A 22,767-nucleotide genomic window follows, 5' to 3' on the forward strand; every position below is an offset into this window, starting at 1 on the left:
CTGCACACACTCACAGCACACTGCACACACTCGCTGCACATTGCATACACTCACAGCACACTGCACACACTCGCTGCACACTGCATACACTCACAGCACACTGCACACACTCGCTGCACACTGCACACACTCGCTGCACACTGCATACACTCACAGCAGGGAAAAGGGAGACCAAAAAGCGCACCAGCATAAACGGAGCAGGAAGAACCCAGGACAAAAAAATGATTAAAAGGGCACTTTAATGTGGCAAAAGACCCATCCAATGCATTTCGAACGTCGCAAGAAAACGTCGCAAGAAAAAGAACGCTGCGATGTTCGAAATGCATTGGATGGGTCTTTTGCCACATTAAAGTGCCCTTTTAATCATTTTTTTGTCCTGGGTTCTTCCTGCTCCGTTTGTGCTGGTGCGCTTTTTGGTCTCCCTTTTCCCTGTATTGCATTGAGTAGCTGCACAGCCTGCCTGCCTGCCCTACCAGGATGTGAGTACTTGTATATTTTTCAGGAGAACCTGCCAATGAGACTGATGGTGAGTGGGTTGCACCACACACCACCTGTCTTCAGGAGGATAGTACCCATTATATGACACAATAGGTACTATATCAATTGTTAGTACCCTGGTACAGTGGTCTGGCTTATTAGAATTTTGAGATATACCTGCTTTTGAGCGCTTTAGCTATTTTCCATATTGCAATATACACTCACAGCACACTGCACACACTCACAGCACACTGCACACACTCACAACACACTGCACACACTCACAGCACACTGCACACACTCACAGCCCCCACCCCCCTACCTTTGTTGTTGGCTGCTGGCGGGATCGGTGCAGGGTTGCAGCGGGGAGGATCGGAGCGGGGCTGGTGGGGGGGGGGATCGGAGCAGGGCTGGCGGTGGGGATCGGAGCGGGGCTGGCGGGGGGTATCGGTGCGGGGCTGGCATCGGAGCGGGGCTGGCGGGGGGAAGTGAGGCTGCTGGGGGAAGTGCAAGGGGAGTTACGTTGGCTATTGGGGAACGTATAGGGCTGGGGGACTTGTAGTGCTGCCGGCGCCTCACTCCACCTCTCAAGTCCCATGAGCCTCAGGGAGTTGGTATACCAGGTGGTCACAGCAGCCAATGGGGTTGTCAGAACTCTCTGCTCTCTAATATTGATACATTTCGCGCGCTGAAGAAAACAGGCAGTTGGTGACAGTTGAAGCTGGGAGAGGATCTCCACCCATCAGTTGAGAAGGACCCGGAGGCAGAGGAGTGAGAGAATAGGAACATACATCTCCACCCATCATTGAGAGGGACCTGGAGGCAGAGAAGTGAGAGAATAGGAACATCTCCACCCATCAGTTGAGAAGGACCCAGAGGCAGAGGAGTGAGAGAATAGGAACATCTCCACCCATAAGTGAGAGGGAGTCGGAGGCAGAGGAGTGAGAGAATAGGAACATACATCTCCACCCATCAGTGAGAGGGACCTGGAGGCAGAGAAGTGAGAGAATAGGAACATCTCCCCCCGTCAGTGAGAGGGACCCGTAGGCAAAGGAGTGAGAGAATAGGAACATCTCCACCCATCAGTGAGAGGGAGTCGGAGGCAGAGGAGTGAGAGAATAGGAACATACATCTCCACCCATCAGTGAGAGGGACCTGGAGGCAGAGAAGTGAGAGAATAGGAACATCTCCCCCCATCAGTGAGAGGGACCCGGAGGCAGAGGAGTGAGAGAATAGGAACATACATCTCCACCCACCAGTGAGAGGGACCCAGAGGCAGAGGAGTGAGAGAATGGGAACATACATCTCCACGCATCAGTGAGAGGGAGTCGGAGGCAGAGAAGTGAGAGAAGAGGAACATACATCTCCACCCATCAGTGAGAGGGAGTCTGAGGCAGAGAAGTGAGAGAATAGGAACATCTCCACCCATCAGTGAGAGGGACTCGGAGGCAGAGGAGTGAGAGAATAGGAACATCTCCACCCATCAGTGAGAGGGACTCGGAGGCAGAGGAGTTGAGAGAATAGGAAAGTACTAGGAGAGCTTAGATATCTACAGCATTCCTCCATTTATATTCTTTCCTTCAGGCACCTAAATATATACGTCACTACTCCCATCCTTGCTTCTTTCTCGCAAACTAGGGGAATTTTGCCCACTTTTGTATTTATTTAAATTTTGATCCTGAAATCCAGCTTTTGGGGGAGCGAGAGAACGGAGGGAGTTGACAGAACTTTTCCAGTGTCCAAAAAATGGCTTTTCAGCATTCACAGCAACATACAAGTTCAGAAAGTCAAGATCACAGCTGCTCAAAACGCCTTCATTATCCTCCCCCTCCACCTGTCTCCGAACTTGAATTACTCACCTTGTATAGAAGAATAATGGAAAATGCAAATGCAACAAGGAGATGGATTCCAGCAGCCCGAGAAGAGTCTAATTTGTAAACACAGCACTGAAATTCTTTATTCAGCTCTCAAAATGGTACATCACAGCACTACAAAAATGTCTGCTGTGGAAGTTCAGGCTGTAAAGAGTGATGTGTGGCACTGCATACAGATGTGCTGCCTTAATGCTTAATGTTCTCAACACCCACAACACATAACGTTATTTAATCGTTTTGCTGCCAGGTGACCAAGCCGGCCCATTCGGCAGTGAAAGGGTTAATGTAAGGCCTTCCGAACCAAAGATTTATTTATTAAAACGTTTCACCAGGAAGTAATAAATTGAGTTACCGATAGTTTTCAAGTATGTCCTGAGATAGAAGAATAGTGACGTTACCAGCACTCTGCTTATTTCAGATATAAATGGAATGCACAGGTTACCCTTTATACACCCTAAAATGTCCAGTACAGGTACCAAATATATTGTACTAGGAACACATGATATGAAAATGGGTGTTTTACACTTTTATTCTGCTAAACAGAGATATGGAAAACTGTCCCCATTGGCGCGTGGCATCTCGCACGTTCCGTTGCAATGTTGTGGTTTCAGAAAATATTTGGCTAAGTCGTTGTAACCGGTGGTCCCCCACCCGACAGGAAAGCTCCTTGTTACACGGTGTTGTGGTGCTCACCTGCAGGTATACAGAAGGCCCTGAGCTTCCGCCGATCTTCGTTGGGGAATCAACAGGCCAGGCTGTTGGTGATCCGCAGCTCTCTTCTCCTATGGTACAGCACCTCCATTCCACAGGGCCTATCATGGGATAGGTGCAGTCCCCTATAGAAAACACTCCCCCTGCCCCTCCCCTTGAAGAACTGCAGCCTCAGGCAGGAGTATAGATACAGATAACTGGCTCTTTATTCTTGTACAGCAGTACACATTATACAATTCAGCGCACACTTCTCTCTTTGGTCCCTGGACTCGACCCCCAGGGCTTGAGGCCCCAAAGGTCTATCCCAATCTCCCACACTCCCTGGTGGAGTATGGGGTAGCGGCTTCCACCCCCCTGAGGTAGGGAAGGCCTAACACCAGGTCCGTGATCCAGGATAGAATAGCACTCCCTTCCCCAGAGGGGAGAGGATAGAACACACCTCTCTCACTGAGGAGTGAGAGAGACCCAGAGAACATCTACATTTGGCTGCAGCCCCTTTTTGTTACCAGGGGAGGGTCCCAGGTCTGAGCCCCAATTGTGGGCAGTACCTAGGCCTCGGACCCACCCCCCTTGTCACTCAAGGGAGCGTTCTACTGCAGCAAGGGCATATATTTAACCCTAACATTGCCTGCGCTGGTACCCGGTCTTAGAAAATTGTTGTGTGCAAAATTCCCAAACAAACTAAAGCAACTAAATCGTTGCTGTGAGCATAGATACATTACAACATGTTTTTTGTTTGATTACCAGGGATTGCACATTTTAAAAATGACTTTTTCCAGCATATGATAGAGAGAATGGATTTTATAGAGCAACAGAATTACCAGGTGCATCATCTGAAATATCAATATTTGCTGCCATTGCCACGTTTTTCTCCTTTATTCCAGCAATCAAACAACAAATCTACGGCGGTATTGATCCTGTCCATTTACAACTACTACAGTGTCTGTTATATGTTACATTAACCCCTTGTGCTGCTAAAGGGCCAGCAAGGCACTGCACTGCTATTCTTTGCCAGCATTGAAAAGGTTAAGGACAGAATATATAAGGCAAAGCTCCACCGTGTCGAGGTCACAACGTGACATTACCTCAAGCAGGAAGCAGGAATGGTAACGTGAGGGTAATGTGTATCCACTAAGCTAATGAAAAAGGATTGCAATAGAAAGTAAGGTCAACCCTAAAAAGTTCTTTAAGTACCTTAATAACAAAAAATGAGAAAAGAAAATATAGGACCCTTTCAGTGTGAGATGGGCAGGCAGATTATTGGAGATAAGGAAAAAGCTGAGGTATTTACCAGGGAAGAATCAAGTTCAATAGTAGTGCCGCAGGAGGAAGCTACAACCTCCATATTAATGAACAATTGGTTAACTGAGGAAGAAGTTCATAAGCGACTTGAAAAAATTGAAGTAAATAAGGCACCTGGCCCAATATGGCATACATCCAAGAGTTGCTCAGTAATAGCAAAACCATTATATTTAATATTCAAGGACTCCATTTCCACAGGCTCAGTACCACAAGATTGGCGTAAAGCAGATGTGGTGCCTATATTTAAAAAGGGAGCTAGATCACAACCGGGAAATTACAGACCTGTAAGCCTGACTTCAATAGTAAGGAAACTACTTGAAGGTTTAATACGGGATAATATTCAGGAATACCTAGTGGAAAACAAAATTATTAGTAATAGTCAGCATGGATTTATGAAGGATAGATCTTACCAAAATAACCTTATTTGTTTCTTTGAAGAGGTAAGTAGGAATTTAGACCAGGGTAATGCAGTTGATGTGGTCTACTTAGATTTTGCAAAGGCTTTTGATACGGTTTCACACAAGAGGTTGGTGTACAAAATAAAGAAAATTGGACTCCGTAATAATATATGCACCTGGATTGAGAACTGGTTAAAGGACAGACAACAGAGGGTTGTCATAAATGGAACTTTTTCAGGTTGGGCTAAAGTCGTGAGTGAAGTACCTCAGGGATCGGTACTGGGACCCCTGCTTTTTAACTTGTTTATTAATGACCTTGAGGTTGGGATCGAGAGCAAAGTCTCAATCTTTGCTGATGATACTAAATTGTGTAAGGTAATAGAATCAGAGCAGAATGTAAATTCTTTTCAGAAGGACTTGGAGAGACTGGAAATGTGGGCAGGTAAATGGCAGATGAGGTTTAATACCGATAAATGTAAGGTTATGCATTTGGGATGCAAGAATAAAAAGGCGACTTACAAATTAAATGGAGATATATTGGGGGAATCCTTGATGGAGAAGGATTTAGGAGTGCTTGTAGACTGCAGGCTTAGCAATAGTGCCCAATGTCATGCAGTAGCTGTAAAGGCAAACAAGATCTTATCTTGCATCAAACGGGCAATGGATGGAAGGGAAGTAAACATAATTATGCCCTTTACAAAGCACTAGTAAGACCACACCTTGAATATGGAGTACAATTTTGGGCACCAATCCTAAGAAAAGACATTATGGAACTAGAGAGAGTGCAGAGAAGAGCCACCAAATGAATAAAGGGGATGGATAATCTAATTTATGAGGAGAAGCTAGCTAAATTAGATTTATTTACATTAGAAAAGAGGCGTCTAAGAGGGGATATGATAACTATATACAAATATATTCGGGGGCAATACAAGGAGCTTTCTAAAGAACTATTCATCCCACGGGCAGTACAAAGGACTCGTTGCCATCCCTTAATGTTGAGGGAAAGGAGATTTCACCAGCAACAAAGGAAAGGGTTCTTTACAGTAAGGGCAGTTAAAATGTGGAATTCATTACCCATGGAGACTGTGATGGCAGATACAATAGCTTTGTTCAAAAAAAGGTTGGACATCTTTTTAGATGGGAACGGTATACAGGGATATACCAAATAAGTATACATGGGAAGGATGTTGATCCAGGGATTAATCCGATTGCCAATTCTTGGAGTCAGGATGGAATTAATTTTTCCCCTTAATGGGGTTTTTTGTTTGCCTTCCTCTGGATCAATAAGTAAGTATAGATATAGGATAAAGTATCTGTTGTCTAAATTTAGCATAGGTTGAACTTGATGGACCTACAGTGGCGACACGTTTAAATCTTAGTTGGCTAGTTCCGCAAGCCGGGAGATTTCCCGGCTTGCTAGCCAAATCCCCTCGGCGTGCCGCGCGTCACCGATGCGCGGTCACGCTTCATCGGGTGCCTGCGCCCCATGCGCGCGTGCCCAGGGCTCCCCGAGGGAGCCCTGGTGTCCCGCGATGTGGGGGACGGCGGTGGGGGGTTCCGGGGGACCCGGCGGACCCGGAGAGGGGAGGGGGAAGCCCCGATCGAAGGGCTGCTCCGAGGCTTCGGCGCGCGCGCGGGACACCCCGGCGCGCGCCCGGTTACTGTCGCGGCTGAGACCGGGTAAAGGTAAGAATAAACTCGGCCGCGACAGTACGTCTTTTTTCAACCTCATCTACTATGTAACTATGTAATTATATGCAAAAACAATGGACGTTCTGTATATTAGCGCAGGTGTAACCTCACGTTACTCTAGTACAACGCAAGTTGGAGAGGAGAGGAAAATAATGCTTTGTTAAATCATACTGTATATAAGGTGTTCTAGCAACCCTGACTCTATAAAAGCCCTATATTTCAGGGCCTGGGTGCTAGTAATACAAGTTTAGGTATCACATATGTAACAATGTTAAATCCCCTCGTTATTAAGCCTAACGCAGTTTTGTGTGTGTGCAATGTCCGTGAAACTCCTTATTTGCATATAATTTGCATGTCATTATCACTAACGGACGTTATCATTAGCGCAATGCTCTTTATGGGAGAAAACATAACTTTAACTTTATGATAACCGTATTTCATCTTTTAATAATACAGAGTTAGGCTTAACGTGAGGTTAGCATGTGAGATTAACATGTGACGTTGGCATGTGACGTTGGCATGTGACATTAGCATGTTACGTTGGCATGTGACTTAGCGGAGCTTTGTGAATCTGGAGAAAACTTGTGCGCTTGAAACCTAGGGGTCTTGATGGAGTAACAGATAGTAACTATGTTTTATGGAGTAGCACTTCTTATGGCCGCTTTACCTTTAGCATTATTCACCGTATTGATCACACCCCGCTTTACCTGATCACACCCCGCTTTACCTGATCACACCCCGCTTTTGTCAGTACTAGCTAACGTGCCCGGCTTTGCATGGGTTGCAGTAATCTGGAGTCATAAAGCCTGACTTTGTATTGGTCTCCCATCCCTCCATCTCTCCCTCTTTCCCTCTTCTCTCCCCCTCTTTCCCTCTCCTCTCCCCCTCTCTTTCCCCCTCCTCTCTTCTCCCCCCTCTCTTTCCCCCTCCCCTCCTCTCCTCTCACGCCTCTCTTTCACCCTACTCTAACACAGCTACTCCCTTTCTTTCTCCCGTCCCCTCTTCTCTCTCTCACCTCTCTCCCCCTCATCTCTCTCCCTCCCATCACTTTCCTTTAATACTTTACGATGTCCACAAATCTTTCCGCCGCTCTCCTCTTCTTACTTTCTCCTCACGCGCCGAATTACTTCCTCTCTTTATTTCTACGTCTGCTTTCCGTGTAAACTTTATAGCTATCTGACTCTCCTTTTCTGCCACCAGGCTATGTGCATTATGATGTCACATGCCAGATACATAGCGTACCATGTACAATACCCACTGGCTGACTTTCTTGTCAGAGAAATTGTAATAACTCATAGAATTAATTTGTTTAAATAATAAAAATAAAAAAGAACCTCCAGGTGCCCATATGCACACCCCTGGGGTTCACTTTGTATGCCTGCAAAGTTTCAGGTGTCTAGGTGTTATGGTCTTGGAGCTATGTCCCTGGCAGACAGACAGACAGACTTGCCCTTTCATTCTTCTTATTATTATGAGAAGAGCACAATCTGACATTTGGATCCCTGATCAATCTAGTTATACCTCTCTCTCAGTTTCCAAATAGTTTTTTTTAAATAATTTGACTGATATGTTTAATCTCTACAGTTCTCTACTCAAGATAAGAGGACGTCTGAATTCCAGACGTGCAGCTAGAAGAACCAATAGATTTAATCCTAAAGCAACCTATGTTATAAATAAAGAAAAACACATCAAAATTGATGAGTGTGAAATGAGTTCAAGGATGTGCATATATTACTGCCTGCCCATCTGTCATTATTAGCGCTGGCAGGTGTGTGAGATTGACAATAATGAGAACAGCACTACGGTATAAAGGAACATCAAACGTGATAGATTGTTGACAGGAGACAATTCCACAAACATTGACATTCAGTCCTGTTCTGCGTATGATATAGCCTGAGAATAGAGACTCGCCCTTGAATAGTTTAGCTAAACAAAGGCCCTTCAACAAATGAAAATCAGTCGGCTGGAAATGTATTGGAAAATAGCCTTTGTCAGAATGTTTTCTAATATATGCTTAAATGACAGGGAGTGTATTGGTACAGAGCGCTTGGAAGGTCATGCATCCACTTATTGTATGTCGTGTTGTAGTAGTACATGGCAGTATTATTCTTATGCAACATACGTATAGTTCCAGATGTAGTAAATAGTGCTAAACCGTGGCCACCATTCCGGATAGCGGTGGAAAGGAAGCAAAAGTACCATGAGGTTCTCAGAACAACATATGGTCCACTGGACTTTGTGAGAGCCTGACAATATTATAATGCCACTCGAAAGGTTCGGGCCCAGTCACTTGAGTGAGTCACACTAAGCACACATCCCGGCCCAGTCACTTGAGTGAGTCACACTAAGCACACATCCGAGCCCAGTCACTTGAGTGAGTCACCATAAGCACACATCCCGGCCCAGTCACTTGAGTGAGTCACACTAAGCACAAATCCGAGCCCAGTCACTTGAGTGAGTCACACTAAGCACACATCCGAGCCCAGTCACTTGAGTGAGTCACACTAAGCACACATCCGGGCCCAGTCACTTGAGTGAGTCACACTAAGCACACATCCAGGCCCAGTCACTTGAGTGAGTCACACTAAGCACACATCCGGGCCCAGTCACTTGAGTGAGTCACACTAAGCACACATCCGGGCCCAGTCACTTGAGTGAGTCACACTAAGCACACATCCGAGCCCAGTCACTTGAGTGAGTCACACTAAGCACACATCCGGACCCAGTCACTTGAGTGAGTCACACTAAGCACACATCCGGGCCCAGTCACTTGAGTGAGTCACACTAAGCACACATCCGAGCCCAGTCACTTGAGTGAGTCACACTAAGCACACATCCGGGCCCAGTCACTTGAGTGAGTCACACTAAGCACACATCCGGGCCCAGTCACTTGAGTGAGTCACACTAAGCACACATCCGAGCCCAGTCACTTGAGTGAGTCACACTAAGCACACATCCAGGCCCAGTCACTTGAGTGAGTCACACTAAGCACACATCCAGGCCCAGTCACTTGAGTGAGTCACACTAAGCACACATCCGGGCCCAGTCACTTGAGTGAGTCACACTAAGCACACATCCGGGCCCAGTCACTTGAGTGAGTCACACTAAGCACATATCCGGACCCAGTCACTTGAGTGAGTCACACTAAGCACACATCCGGGCCCAGTCACTTGAGTGAGTCACACTAAGCACACATCCCGGCCCAGTCACTTGAGTGAGTCACACTAAGCACACATCCAGGCCCAGTCACTTGAGTGAGTCACACTAAGCACACATCCGGGCCCAGTCACTTGAGTGAGTCACACTAAGCACACATCCCGGCCCAGTCACTTGAGTGAGTCACAGTAAGCACACATCTGGGCCCAGTCACTTGAGTGAGTCACACTAAGCACACATCCAGGCCCAGTCACTTGAGTGAGTCACACTAAGCACACATCCGAGCCCAGTCACATGAGTGAGTCACACTAAGCACACATCCGGGCCCAGTCACTTGAGTGAGTCACACTAAGCACACATCCGGGCCCAGTCACTTGAGTGAGTCACACTAAGCACACATCCGGGCCCAGTCACTTGAGTGAGTCACACTAAGCACACATCCGGGCCCAGTCACTTGAGTGAGTCACACTAAGCACACATCCGGGCCCAGTCACTTGAGTGAGTCACACTAAGCACACATCCGGGCCCAGTCACTTGAGTGAGTCACACTAAGCACACATCCAGGCCCAGTCACTTGAGTGAGTCACACTAAGCACACATCCGAGCCCAGTCACTTGAGTGAGTCACACTAAGCACACATCCGGGCCCAGTCACTTGAGTGAGTCACACTAAGCACACATCCGGGCCCAGTCACTTGAGTGAGTCACACTAAGCACACATCCGGGCCCAGTCACTTGAGTGAGTCACACTAAGCACACATCCGGACCCAGTCACTTGAGTGAGTCACACTAAGCACACATCCGGACCCAGTCACTTGAGTGAGTCACACTAAGCACACATCCAGGCCCAGTCACTTGAGTGAGTCACACTAAGCACACATCCGAGCCCAGTCACTTGAGTGAGTCACACTAAGCACACATCCAGGCCCAGTCACTTGAGTGAGTCACACTAAGCACACATCCGGACCCAGTCACTTGAGTGAGTCACACTAAGCACACATCCAGGCCCAGTCACTTGAGTGAGTCACACTAAGCACACATCTGAGCCCAGTCACTTGAGTGAGTCACACTAAGCACACATCCAGGCCCAGTCACTTGAGTGAGTCACACTAAGCACACATCCGGGCCCAGTCACTTGAGTGAGTCACACTAAGCACACATCCGGACCCAGTCACTTGTAGGATGGCCAGGTGTCCGGTATTGAACCGGACAGCCCGGTATTTGTTTACTCTGTCCGGTAAAAATGAGAGATAATACCGGACATGTATGTGTATGCCGGTATTACCTCTCTGTACATGTATGTGTATGCTGGTATTACCTCTCTGTACATGTATGTGTATGCCGGTATTACCTCTCTGTACATGTATGCTGGTATTACCTCTCTGTACATGTATGTGTATGCTGGTATTACCTCTCTGTACATGTATGTGTATACCGGTATTACCTCTCTGGACATGTATGTGTATACCGGTATTACCTCTCTGTACATGTATGTGTATGCCAGTATTACCTCTCTGTACATGTATGTGTATACCGGTATTACCTCTCTGTACATGTATGTGTATGTGTATACCGGTATTACCTCTCTGGATATGTATGTGTATGCTGGTATTACCTCTCTGTACATGTATGTGTATGCCGGTATTACCTCTCTGTACATGTATGCTGGTATTACCTCTCTGTACATGTATGTGTATGCTGGTATTACCTCTCTGTACATGTATGTGTATACCGGTATTACCTCTCTGGACATGTATGTGTATACCGGTATTACCTCTCTGTACATGTATGTGTATGCCGGTATTACCTCTCTGTACATGTATGTGTATGCCAGTATTACCTCTCTGTACATGTATGTGTTTGCCGGTATTACCTCTCTGTACATGTATGTGTATGCCGGTATTACCTCTCTGTACATGTATGTGTATGCCGGTATTACCTCTCTGTACATGTATGTGTATGCCAGTATTACCTCTCTGTACATGTTTGTGTATGCTGGTATTACCTCTCTGTACATGTATGTGTATGCTGGTATTACCTCTCTGTACATGTATGTGTATACCGGTATTACCTCTCTGGACATGTATGTGTATACCGGTATTACTTCTCTGTACATGTATGTGTATACCGGTATTACCTCTCTGTACATGTGTGTGTATACCGGTATTACCTCTTTGGGCATGTATGTGTACTCCGGTATTACCTCTCTGTACATGTATGTGTCCGGTATTACCTCTCTGTACATGTATGTGTATGTGTATGCCGCTATTACCTCTCTGTACATGTATGTGTATGCCGGTATTACCACTCTGTACATGTATGTCGGTTTTACCTCTCTGTACATGTATGTGTATGCTGGTATTACCTCTCTGTACATGTATGTGTATGCTGGTATTACCTCTCTGTACATGTATGTGTATACCAGTATTACCTCTCTGTACATGTATGTGTATGCCGGTATTACCTCTCTGTACATGTATGTGTATGCTGGTATTACCTCTCTGTACATGTATGTGTATACCAGTATTACCTCTCTGTACATGTATGTGTATGCCGGTATTACCTCTCTGTACATGTATGTGTATGCCGGTTTTACCTCTCTGTACATGTATGTGTATGCCGATATTACCTCTCTGTACATGTATGTGTATGCCGGTATTACCTCTCTGTACATATATATGTATGCCGGTATTACCTCTCTGTACATGTATGTGTATGCCGGAATTACCTCTCTGTACATGTATATGTATGCCGGTATTACCTCTCTGTACATGTATGTGTATGCCGGTATTACCTCTCTGTACATGTATGTGTATGCCGGTATTACCTCTCTGTACATGTATGTGTATGCCGGTATTACCTCTCTGTACATGTATGTGTATGCCGGTATTACCTCTCTGTACATGTATGTGTATGCCGGTATTACCTCTCTGTACATGTATGTGTATGCCGGTATTACCTCTCTGTACATGTATGTGTATGCCGGTATTACCTCTCTGTACATGTATGTGTATGCCAGTATTACCTCTCTGTACATGTATGTGTATGCCGGTATTACCTCTCTGTACATGTATGTGTATGCCAGGTTCTATTGACCTGATATAGGGATCTACGTGTCATTAGTACATCTAGCCCTTACTGCTTTCCCTATGATGAAGGCCTCATTCACTTAGGGAATATTGTAATGCTGTTTTTAAGCTCATTATCTAGAAGTGTTCTCAGACTGAAATCTTTAGCTCCCAAGATTATTATTATTATTAGTAGTAGTATTATTATTATTAACCCTACCTCTATTCTACCTGATTCTCTGGTATTTGCCTGATGTACACAATTAGATTTTTTTATTTGCAGTAGAAAACAGTGAATTAAGTAACCAGGTAGAAGAGCTGGAGAGCAAAGCGTCTCAGTTACACAGAACCAAGGTGCTGCTGGCCTCGCAAAGTGAAGATCTCAAGAAGCAGCTGGAGGACGAAGCTAAGGTAGGGCGCGTACCTCTACGTGTATTATTATCGTTTATTTGTGATGCGCCAACATATTCCGCAGCGCGGTACAGAATTATGTATATTACAAAAACAGTTACACAGAAATATGGGGTAGGATGAAGGACCCTGAGAGGTGGGAAAGCTTATAACAGGTCAACTACTTGTTGGTCCAGTAAAAGGTATCCTACCCGCTCCTCCCTCTCCCTCCTGTTACTGCAAGCAAGAAAAGACCAGCCCGGCCCCCCACCCCGCTCACCACCCCGCTCACCACCCCGGCCCCCCACCCCGCTCACCACCCCGCTCACCACCCCGCTCACCCCCCCGCTCACCCCCCCGCTCACCCCCCCGCTCACCACCCCGCTCACCACCCCGCTCACCACCCCGCTCACCACCCCGCTCACCACCCTGCTCACCCCCCCGCTCACCCCCCCGCTCACCCCCCCGCTCACCCCCCCGCTCACCACCCTGCTCACCACCCCGCTCACCACCCCGCTCACCACCCTGCTCACCACCCCGCTCACCACCCCGCTCACCCCCCGCTCACCCCCCGCTCACCCCCCCGCTCACCACCCCGCTCACCCCCCCCCCGCTTTGCTCTCCGTGTTTGAGGAGGTACATTAAGGTGGTCGACACTTTTTTTTTCTTTACAAAAATCATATCCCTATAAGTATTTTACATACATTTTTTAAACGTTGTTTTTTAAACCTGGGACGTGGAGACTTGGGATGGTTCGGGGCCTCTGGCTGAGACCCCCATGAAACAAACCAAGGATCTCACGGCAGCGGTGACTTTATTTTCTTTTTTTTGTTTTTTACAAACACTTTTTATTTATTTATTTTTGAAGTTGTATTATATGGGATTGGGTACAGAAATAAGAAATGGGGAGGGGGAGGAGAATGGGAAACTAATATAGGGAGAGACAAGAGTCATTAAAAGTATACAATCGGTAAACTATTTAGTAAGATCAAAAAGATATTTAATTCAAATCGATCAACAAGTTAATAAAGTTAGGACTTGGACTGACCCGCACCTTATACACGGCTAAACTCGTACATCCACAGCCTCTGAAATGGCGTCCTAGAATTATTTATTATTTCAGTGAGTTTTTCCATTTATAAAACACGTCTCGCCTTCTCCAAAAAGATTTGAGGTGATGGCAATGTTCGCCTGCCTCCCCTATAGCACTATAATGCATCGTGCTGCAGTCAGGAGATGTGCAATCCAGTTATTAGTGCTGGGAGGGGTGTCTGGAACTGGTTTATCAAGAACCATTATCACAGGATCGATCGGGATAGAAATCCCTAGGCAGTGACGTTTTTAAAGGGTAAAGCTGCATGATTGATCGATCTTTTTTTTTTTTTCTAACCAAAATATGAGACCTTTAAGTATTTTAATATCATTTTTAAAGTTACTTTGTACACATCATGAGAGATAACAGCTGGGAGGTGATTAATGTCTTGTAGCCAGTGCCTTTTGTGTGATGTCACTGTGTGTTCGATACCAGTAGTTTAGAATAACCAATCACATTCATCATATAGGGTATTTTATAGTAAAAAGTCCCCTGAATAGAATGATATTTTTGGAAGATGAGCGTGTGTAATATATGGCCAGTGTCCCATCAAAATATCATAATACAACATGTAGGAGGCCGAGTCACGACTAAATAAACAACTAGATACCAAAATATGTTCAAAAAATTAAACATTTTTTAAATGCGAAGTCACTTTGCAATATGATCACAGGGTGATATTCCACATGATTAAACCAGCTAAAAATAACATCAATACAATGTGTTGGATTACAAGTGAATTACACGTAATATCACAATGGGAAATAAGCTCAAAATCAGCATAAACACAAAAAAATATATAAATATGCTTCTTTACCAGAATATACTGTAGGAACAAATCATACCGGCTGACATCTTAAGCGCAAAAGAACATTTCCGGCTCACACCAATGCGAAGAGTGCGACTGTGTGTTAAAATAAAGAGCTTACACAGGCAACGCCTCGTTTCTTACCTTTATTGGCTCTCTGGTAAAGACAGAGGGGGCTAAGGGTAAATAAAGCACTCCTCCATTCAGACATTACCCATGCTTTATGGTAAGAGGAAAAGGATTGCACCTTTAACTAAATTGTAATGCGCAAGTCTATTGAACTGACATTCAGGCCAACATTGTGTAAATCGTGCTCAGTGCATTTATTCCAAGCAGCCTGGATGAGACCCATAGAGCTAGGATAAACACTAGAGAAGCCTAATCCATATACTCTTGTTGCAGCTCTGTTCTTGAAGTATGGGTCTGAACAGAAAATAAAAAGAAGAGAACAAGCAAATCCAAGATTACTAAAAAAAACATACATTAAAGGCTATTTAAGCCCACAATTCCCACTCGCATATAAACAGAAGACATGAGTTAGTCCAGTGCATCCCAATACAGTACGACAGGAAGGGCGCGGTCACCGCCACCTGCACACCAGTTGGAGAGTACTGTGCCAGGGAGCGTCTTTCCTAGTGTGCCGAGCGGATAAACAACACACTGGTGTCCGCTAGTCAGTTTCACTCGCTGGCACCTCCTTGGATCTCTTCTGCCTACTTGGTGGTGTTACTCCGTCAGCAGCCGGTGGCGTGACACGGATATCTAGGTGGAAATGTTCCTTGGATGGGCCGTAACGACAGAAACGTGGTCACATTTAATTTTTCTACATTCCCTTTCTATATCTTATCCGTGGGGAGCCGGGGCTGAGCACTGATGGTCTTTTTCTTATATTAAATAAGGGACCTTAATATGTGCAGGTCGGAGGAAAGGTGGGAGACTTTCAATTACATGAAGGGTTTCAACAATGTTTCTTGTGTTTTACATGTCAGTGAGAATTGTGGGCTTTATTTGTTTTATATATATATACAGTGGTCGACAAATCACCAAAAAATCTACGCGCCGAACAAAAAAATCTACTCGCCACCTAGTACCACACGTGTGCTGCTTGGGCCAATAGGAGCTCGCCACGATGTTAAATCCACTCGCCCGGGGCGTGCAAATGTATAGGTTTGTCGAACACTGTATATATATATACCGGTATATATAGATGTGCTTGTTCTATTCTTTTTATTTTCCCTAATTTAATATACCGTGGCACCAAGGCCCTTATTATGTGCAGCAAATGAATGGGATACATCTTCTCCAGCACAAAGAATAGTTGCTTCCCTACATATTAAATACGGTCACAGACCCAGTCAGTGAAAATGAGAAGAGGAAATTGGACAGACGAGGCACATTCAGCAGCGAGTGTGATAAATCCTTCCACAGACTCCTCGTCCGCATTTCTCCATGTAAGAAAGATCGGACATTTCTGCATCTCTCTTTGGTTGTGTTCTTGGTAACTCAGTATTTATTTTGAGGATTGTACAGATGTTTTCAGATATTTGTTAGGAAATAGAACAAAAATGTTAACATGTTATTGTTACCAGTTACCTGTACTGTGTAGTATGTATGAGGGTAAGTATTGTTACCAGTACTGTGTAGTATGTATGAGGGTAAGTATTGTTACCAGTACTGTGTAGTATGTATGAGGGTAAGTATTGTTACCAGTTACCTGTACTGTGTAGTATGTATGAGGGTAAGTATTGTTACCAGTACTGTGTAGTATGTATGAGGGTAAGTATTGTTACCAGTTACCAGTACTGTGTAGTATGTATGAGGGTAAGTATTGTTACCAGTACTGTGTAGTATGTATGAGGGTAAGTATTGTTACCAGTACTGTGTAGTATGTATGAGGGTAAGTATTGTTACCAGTTACCTGGACTGTACAGTATGTGTGAGGATAAGTATTGTTACCATTTGTTACCTGTACTGTATGTCTGTAGTTGAATTTTTTCTCAATCTTCCCTTTATAAAACCCGCCCATAGAAACCAAAATCAGATTCTACCTTCCACCAGCCAGACTGTAATTGTACCTCATCATATTGCTGTCCGTGTCAGATTGGAAGCAGACTCTGCACACTCATCACAATCATGTTTCACTGTTTCATATTATTTCCTCCAAATTCTTTAAGGCAAAGATTATAACAGCGGCCGCCTTATCCAATCTTACACTTGACTGCGAACTGTTGAAGGAGCAGCTGGAAGAGGAGCAAGAAAGTAAGAGTGAGCTTCAGAGGCTGATTTCGAAACTGAACAGCGAGGTTACTCACTGGCGAACGCGATGTGAGAACGATGCAATTCAGAGGGCAGAGGAACTGGAAGAGACCAAGTAAGATAACTAGTTAGTTTGATAACTATATACAAATATATTCGGGGACAGTACAAGGAGCTTTCAAAATAACTGTTCATCCCACAGGCAGTACAAAGGACTCGGGGCCATCCCTTAAGGTTGGGGGAAAGGAAATTTCACCAGCAACAAAGGAAAGGGTTCTTTACAGTAAGGGCAGTTAAAATGTGGAATTCATTACCCATGGAGACTGTGATGGCAGATACAATAGCTTTGTTCAAAAAAAGGTTGGACATCTTTTTAGATGGGAAAGGTATACAGGGATATACTAAATAAGTATACATGGGAAGGATGTTGATCCAGGGATTAATCTGATTGCCAATTCTTGGTGTCAGGAAGGAATTAATTTTTCCCCTTAATGGGGTTTTTTGTTTGCCTTCCTCTGGATCAATAAGTAAGTATAGATATAGGATAAAGTATCTGTTGTCTAAATTTAGCATAGGTTGAACTTGATGGACCTATGTCTTTTTTCAACCTCATCTACTATGTAACTATGTAACCACTGCATGTAACTATGTAAGACATTGATATTGAACACAATAGTCTACACCGTGCAGTGTGCTGCGCCTTACCCAGCCAGCGATGCTCTGAGCTCCACGCGTTTGGATGAAGCTCAGACTGTCACATAAGGAAGTTGGCTTAGAGCATATCGCATAGAGACCAGCAAGTTCAGTATAGATATAGGTACATTTATATTTAATTCAAAATGTTATAGGGTAGATATACTTTTTTTGTTGAAAAACTAATGACTAAAGATGTACAAATGTCCACTCACACATAGACATTTCAAACAAATAAATGTATTAATGACTATACATTTAGTGCCATAATTACGGTGTGGTATTAAGCCATGCTTAGCACCACTTAATAAATATGGCCCTAATGGTTTTTTTCTGTCCCCCGCCAGTACTTGTTCTTGGTGGAGTGGTGCCCTTTCGTTTTACGGTGCAGGAATTAACTGTGTTCCTTGTCATAAATATGAAACTGGGTATTCATTTATTCTGACATCCTTGTATGAAGGGGTCAATCCCAGAACCCTCCTCTTTCCCAATAAATCTTCCACATTGAACAAGCTCCTCACCCCTACCACATGCAGCACTTATCACCTGAGATCTGACTCCAAAAGACTGTTCATGGTCCCAAGGCTCAACAAAGTATCCGGACGTTCCTCCTTCTCTTACCGTGCACCCCAAAACTGGAACAACCTACCAGAGACTCTCACATCCACCACCATAAGTTCTTTCAAAACTAAAGCTGTCTCACATTTTAATCTGGTCTGTAACTGTTACATACGCCTATAATATATATTATCTGTAACTGTGCATGCAATGTCCTGTATATAATTTATACCCTGCTCACTTATGTAACTGTGTGTGCAATGTCCTGTATATAATGTATACCCTGCTCACTTATGTAACTGTATTATGAGTTAGAAATTATTCTACAAATTTCTCCCCATTTGATTTTTTTTTTACTAATGAATAATCGGCGGAGATCGCCAAAGTCCGTGTACTCCTTAATCATTTACCCTATTGTTGTTTGGCGTCGCGATCACGTCGTCACCCCTGGCCGGGCTGTTGGGGGACACCACTTCCATAGCCATCATGTTCACCATGAAAAGTTTCAGAACTTTTATTTCTTCAAATAGGAAAAAACTTACGTCCCGATTACAAGAAGCAGAGGAAGCTGCCGAAGTCGCTCAGACGAAATGCTCTAGTTTGGAAAAATCCAAACAGAGACTTCAGGCCGAGATGGAAGATATTTGCATGGACCTAGAAAAGGTGAGGTACCACATATTAAAGGCAGAGATTTCTGAGAGCGTGAGCTCCGTGTGATACCCACAGATCAGCAGACTTATTTTTTCCTTATCTATTTTTGGGTTTGTGTACAGTACAGTGTCACTTCTACAAAACACAAAGTAATAAGAGTTTAAACACAACAGTATATAGTTTATATCACTTGTACATAAACTCACACAAGACGCTATTATTCGAGTACTTTAGGAATTGTATTCGCACACCTACTCTGGTAGGGAAAAGTACCACCCGGACACAGTCCTTCAGGTTTCAGTACTCTCGTGGGAATTCGCGGGTGCTCGGTGGGGTCCCGGCGGGCTTTGTTGGGCGTACTCAACGCCTGGCTGCCATCTTAATAATTAAAGATGTCTAGACATTTCTATTGTAACATTGTTACATTGTATATTCTATAGAAACACGTTTTTGTCAGGTTCATCGCGGCATATGAAAAGATATTCAGGGCGCCATCTGATGGACACATACTGAATTGCAATTATGTAAGCAAACCCCTCAAATAATTCTGCTAGCTGACCATAGTCGGCCACAAAGTGTTCACACGGCTGAATTTCGCACCTTGTCACAGTACCGAAACCAGTTAGTCTGTCTACATCTGTATGCAGAGCCGTACGTAGAACTTTGCAGGCACAATTAGTTCCTGCCCTGTAGAACTTACTATATAATGTTGGTTCCCAAGACACTTGGGTGACTTGCCCAAGGTCACAAGGAGATGGGTGACTTGCCCAAGGTCACAAGGAGATGAGTGACTTCCCATGGTCACAAAAGATGGGTGACTTGCCCATGGTCACAAGGAGATGGGTGACTTGCCCATGGTCACAAGGAGATGGGTGACTTGCCCAAGGTCACAAGGAGATGGGTGACTTTCCCAAGGTCACAAGGAGATGGGTGACTTGCCCAAGGTCACAAGGAGATGGGTGACTTTCCCAAGGTCACAAGGAGATGGGTGACTTGCTCAGGGTCACAAGGAGATGGGTGACTTGCTCAGGGTCACAAGGAGATGGGTGACTTGCTAAGGGTCACAAGGAGATGGGTGACTTGCCCAAGGTCACAAGGAGAGCTGACACTAGGATTGTAACTGGGGTCACCTGCTTCATATGCAGTGACATTACCATTGATCTCCAGCCTCATCCCTCAATGGCAAACTTTGGACATAACCAAATACCTAACTTTCATTACTCATGTAGCTTTGTAATAAGAAAAGCATCTGCTCTGATGGGAGATGTCTGATGGCTGATGAAGTCTTTCTTTGTGGTCTAGGCAAATGTTTCTTCAGCGGTTTTAGACAAAAAGCAACGTATGATTGATAAGCAGATTATCGAATGGCGCCAGAAATTCGAGGAAATTCATGGAGAATTAGAGATATCGCAGAAGGAATGTCGTTTGTACGCAACTGACCTTTTTAAGATCAAAACTGCTTTTGAAGAGACAAACGAGCAACTTATGTCACTCAAAAGAGAAAATAAAACCCTACAAGGTAAGATGTAAGATGTGCCAGCCCTAGGAGATGTATAAACGGTAAGATGTGCCAGCCCTAGGAGATGTATAAACGGTAAGATGCCGGTGTAATATACAGGTTGTCCATAAATTATTTACCCTATTATAAGCTTTAATAAATTATAATGGGGTGAATAGTTTATGGACACTGTATAATGCAGAATATATTATATATATTATAGCACATAGTGACAAGCCAAGGTCATACTAGGATATAATTAACAGTGTAATCTTCATAGAAATATACAAATGTCTTCGAATTGATTTAGCAACAATTTGCACAGCTTTCTCTAAAATGTTTTCTTAATTCACTAAAACATTTTTGAATTTTCACATTGATAAAAATATATTGCAGAACTTTGCCAGTTTCTCCAGAATTGTCACTTTTTGCTAGAATTTGGCACAAATTGATGGCTGTATATAAAGTGCCTGGTGACCTGGCACACTGGATGGGAAGCATTTTTGTGAAGCTTGCCATTTCTGCTAAATAAAACGGTTTGTTCATCTCTACATCTAGTAATGATGTCACATAGCAATGAGAAATCAAACAATCAAGTCTGCTTTAAATACTTATTTCACAATATAATTCACAATATAATTGTCAGTTCCATAAAACCGTTTTTTAATGTGCTTTGGGTTTTTCGCTCCATATGCAATATCAGCTTTTACATAAATAATTTAGACGCTCCCATTGGGATACTACCTGTAAACTTTGTTTACCCATCTAAAGATACTACTTTCATACTGTTTATTGTACAGAAAATAATATGGGTAAGGAGGGGGAAGGGGAAGAGAGAAAGCTCTCGCGTCAACCTTGGTCAGTGGTAAAGAACGGTGGAAAGAGGGATAGATAGAAAAGCGAGCCATACAGTCGCTGGAAGATCACTGGGGGGTTTAATCCAGCAGGGGATTGACAATGGCGGGAAGTTTAACAAGATGGCAGGTTTAATCGTGCTATGGAAGGTTGAACAATATACCCGGCTAAAGTGGGAAAGGTTCTTGCCAACATGCAATTGAGGTGGGCAGTGCAATGAAGACCTCAACCCCGAAACATGAGACTGAAAAGCTATGGTCCTCATTCTCTGGGGGCCATATTGTCCCTATGCTTGACAGAGTTCAGGAAGAAAGCAGGAAGTGCCAAGAATCCCTGAAGGTTAAACACCAGTGGTCTTTCAAACCTCAATCTGGCAACCTACAGCATCCAGACTGTCCAGTGAAGCAGCACTTCAAGAACTGAAAGACCAGCTTGAAAAGAATAAATGATATTGTAAGCCTTAGAGAACTAAGAAGAAAAGATGCCTTCATTGAGCTCTAAAGTGGACACCTACTATGTAACAGAGACACACGCAATGGAAGAAGCAGTGGAGTACACGTCATTGTTATCATGAAACAGAAAGAAACAACATGGTGGACTATGAAAGTTCATCAGGAACTGCAGCCAGAATCATACACGCTTGTATGTGTATGCCCCAACATTAAGCCACACAGACAGGAACTGCAGCCAGAATCATACACGCTTGTATGTGTATGCCCCAACATTAAGCCACACAGACAGGAACTGCAGCCAGAATCATACACGCTTGTATGTGTATGCCCCAACATTAAGTCACACAGACAGGAACTGCAGCCAGAATCATACACGCTTGTATGTGTACACTGGCGACACACTTTATTCGAGCTTGGCTAGTCGCACGAATTCGGGTATACCCGGGTGTATTGAGGTTTGTGACTGTTTTCTGCCCGAGTGCATTGAGTTATTTTCCAAGCAGGGATTGAAGCATTTTATTCCCGCTGGCTGCAATACTGCACAGTATATATATATATACTGCATTACAATTCATGAATTTATGCCATCTGGTAGACACACGAAGCATTGCAGCCTATTAAATCCTAATCATTATCATTTAACAGATCAGCCGCCCATCAGCCAGGCATGAACCCAGGCTGGGAAGGCAAATGCAACGGGGCTTGTCAGAGGTGAGGAGTGGCGCATTCCAGGTATCTGCCAGGTACATACCGGGTATTTGCTCGAATAAAGTGTGTCGGTGCAGTATGCCCCAACATTAAGCCACACAGACAGGAACTGCAGCCAGAATCATACA

General features: G+C 44.3%; 1 protein-coding gene across 1 annotated transcript in view; it reads left to right on the forward strand.

Moving 5' to 3' along the window:
* Window positions 1-22,767, forward strand: part of LOC142472530 (myosin heavy chain, skeletal muscle-like) — a 117,792-nt gene that overhangs the window by 58,114 nt on the left and 36,911 nt on the right. Inside the window, exons 9-12 of the mRNA XM_075579572.1 lie at window positions 12,961-13,088; window positions 17,143-17,339; window positions 19,006-19,138; window positions 20,429-20,645. Of these exons, the coding sequence (XP_075435687.1) occupies window positions 12,961-13,088; window positions 17,143-17,339; window positions 19,006-19,138; window positions 20,429-20,645 (675 nt within the window). The remainder of the gene's footprint in view (window positions 1-12,960; window positions 13,089-17,142; window positions 17,340-19,005; window positions 19,139-20,428; window positions 20,646-22,767) is intronic.

Source organism: Ascaphus truei, chromosome 22 (genome assembly GCF_040206685.1).
Source record: "Ascaphus truei isolate aAscTru1 chromosome 22, aAscTru1.hap1, whole genome shotgun sequence".
Taxonomy (NCBI): Eukaryota; Metazoa; Chordata; class Amphibia; order Anura; family Ascaphidae; genus Ascaphus; species Ascaphus truei.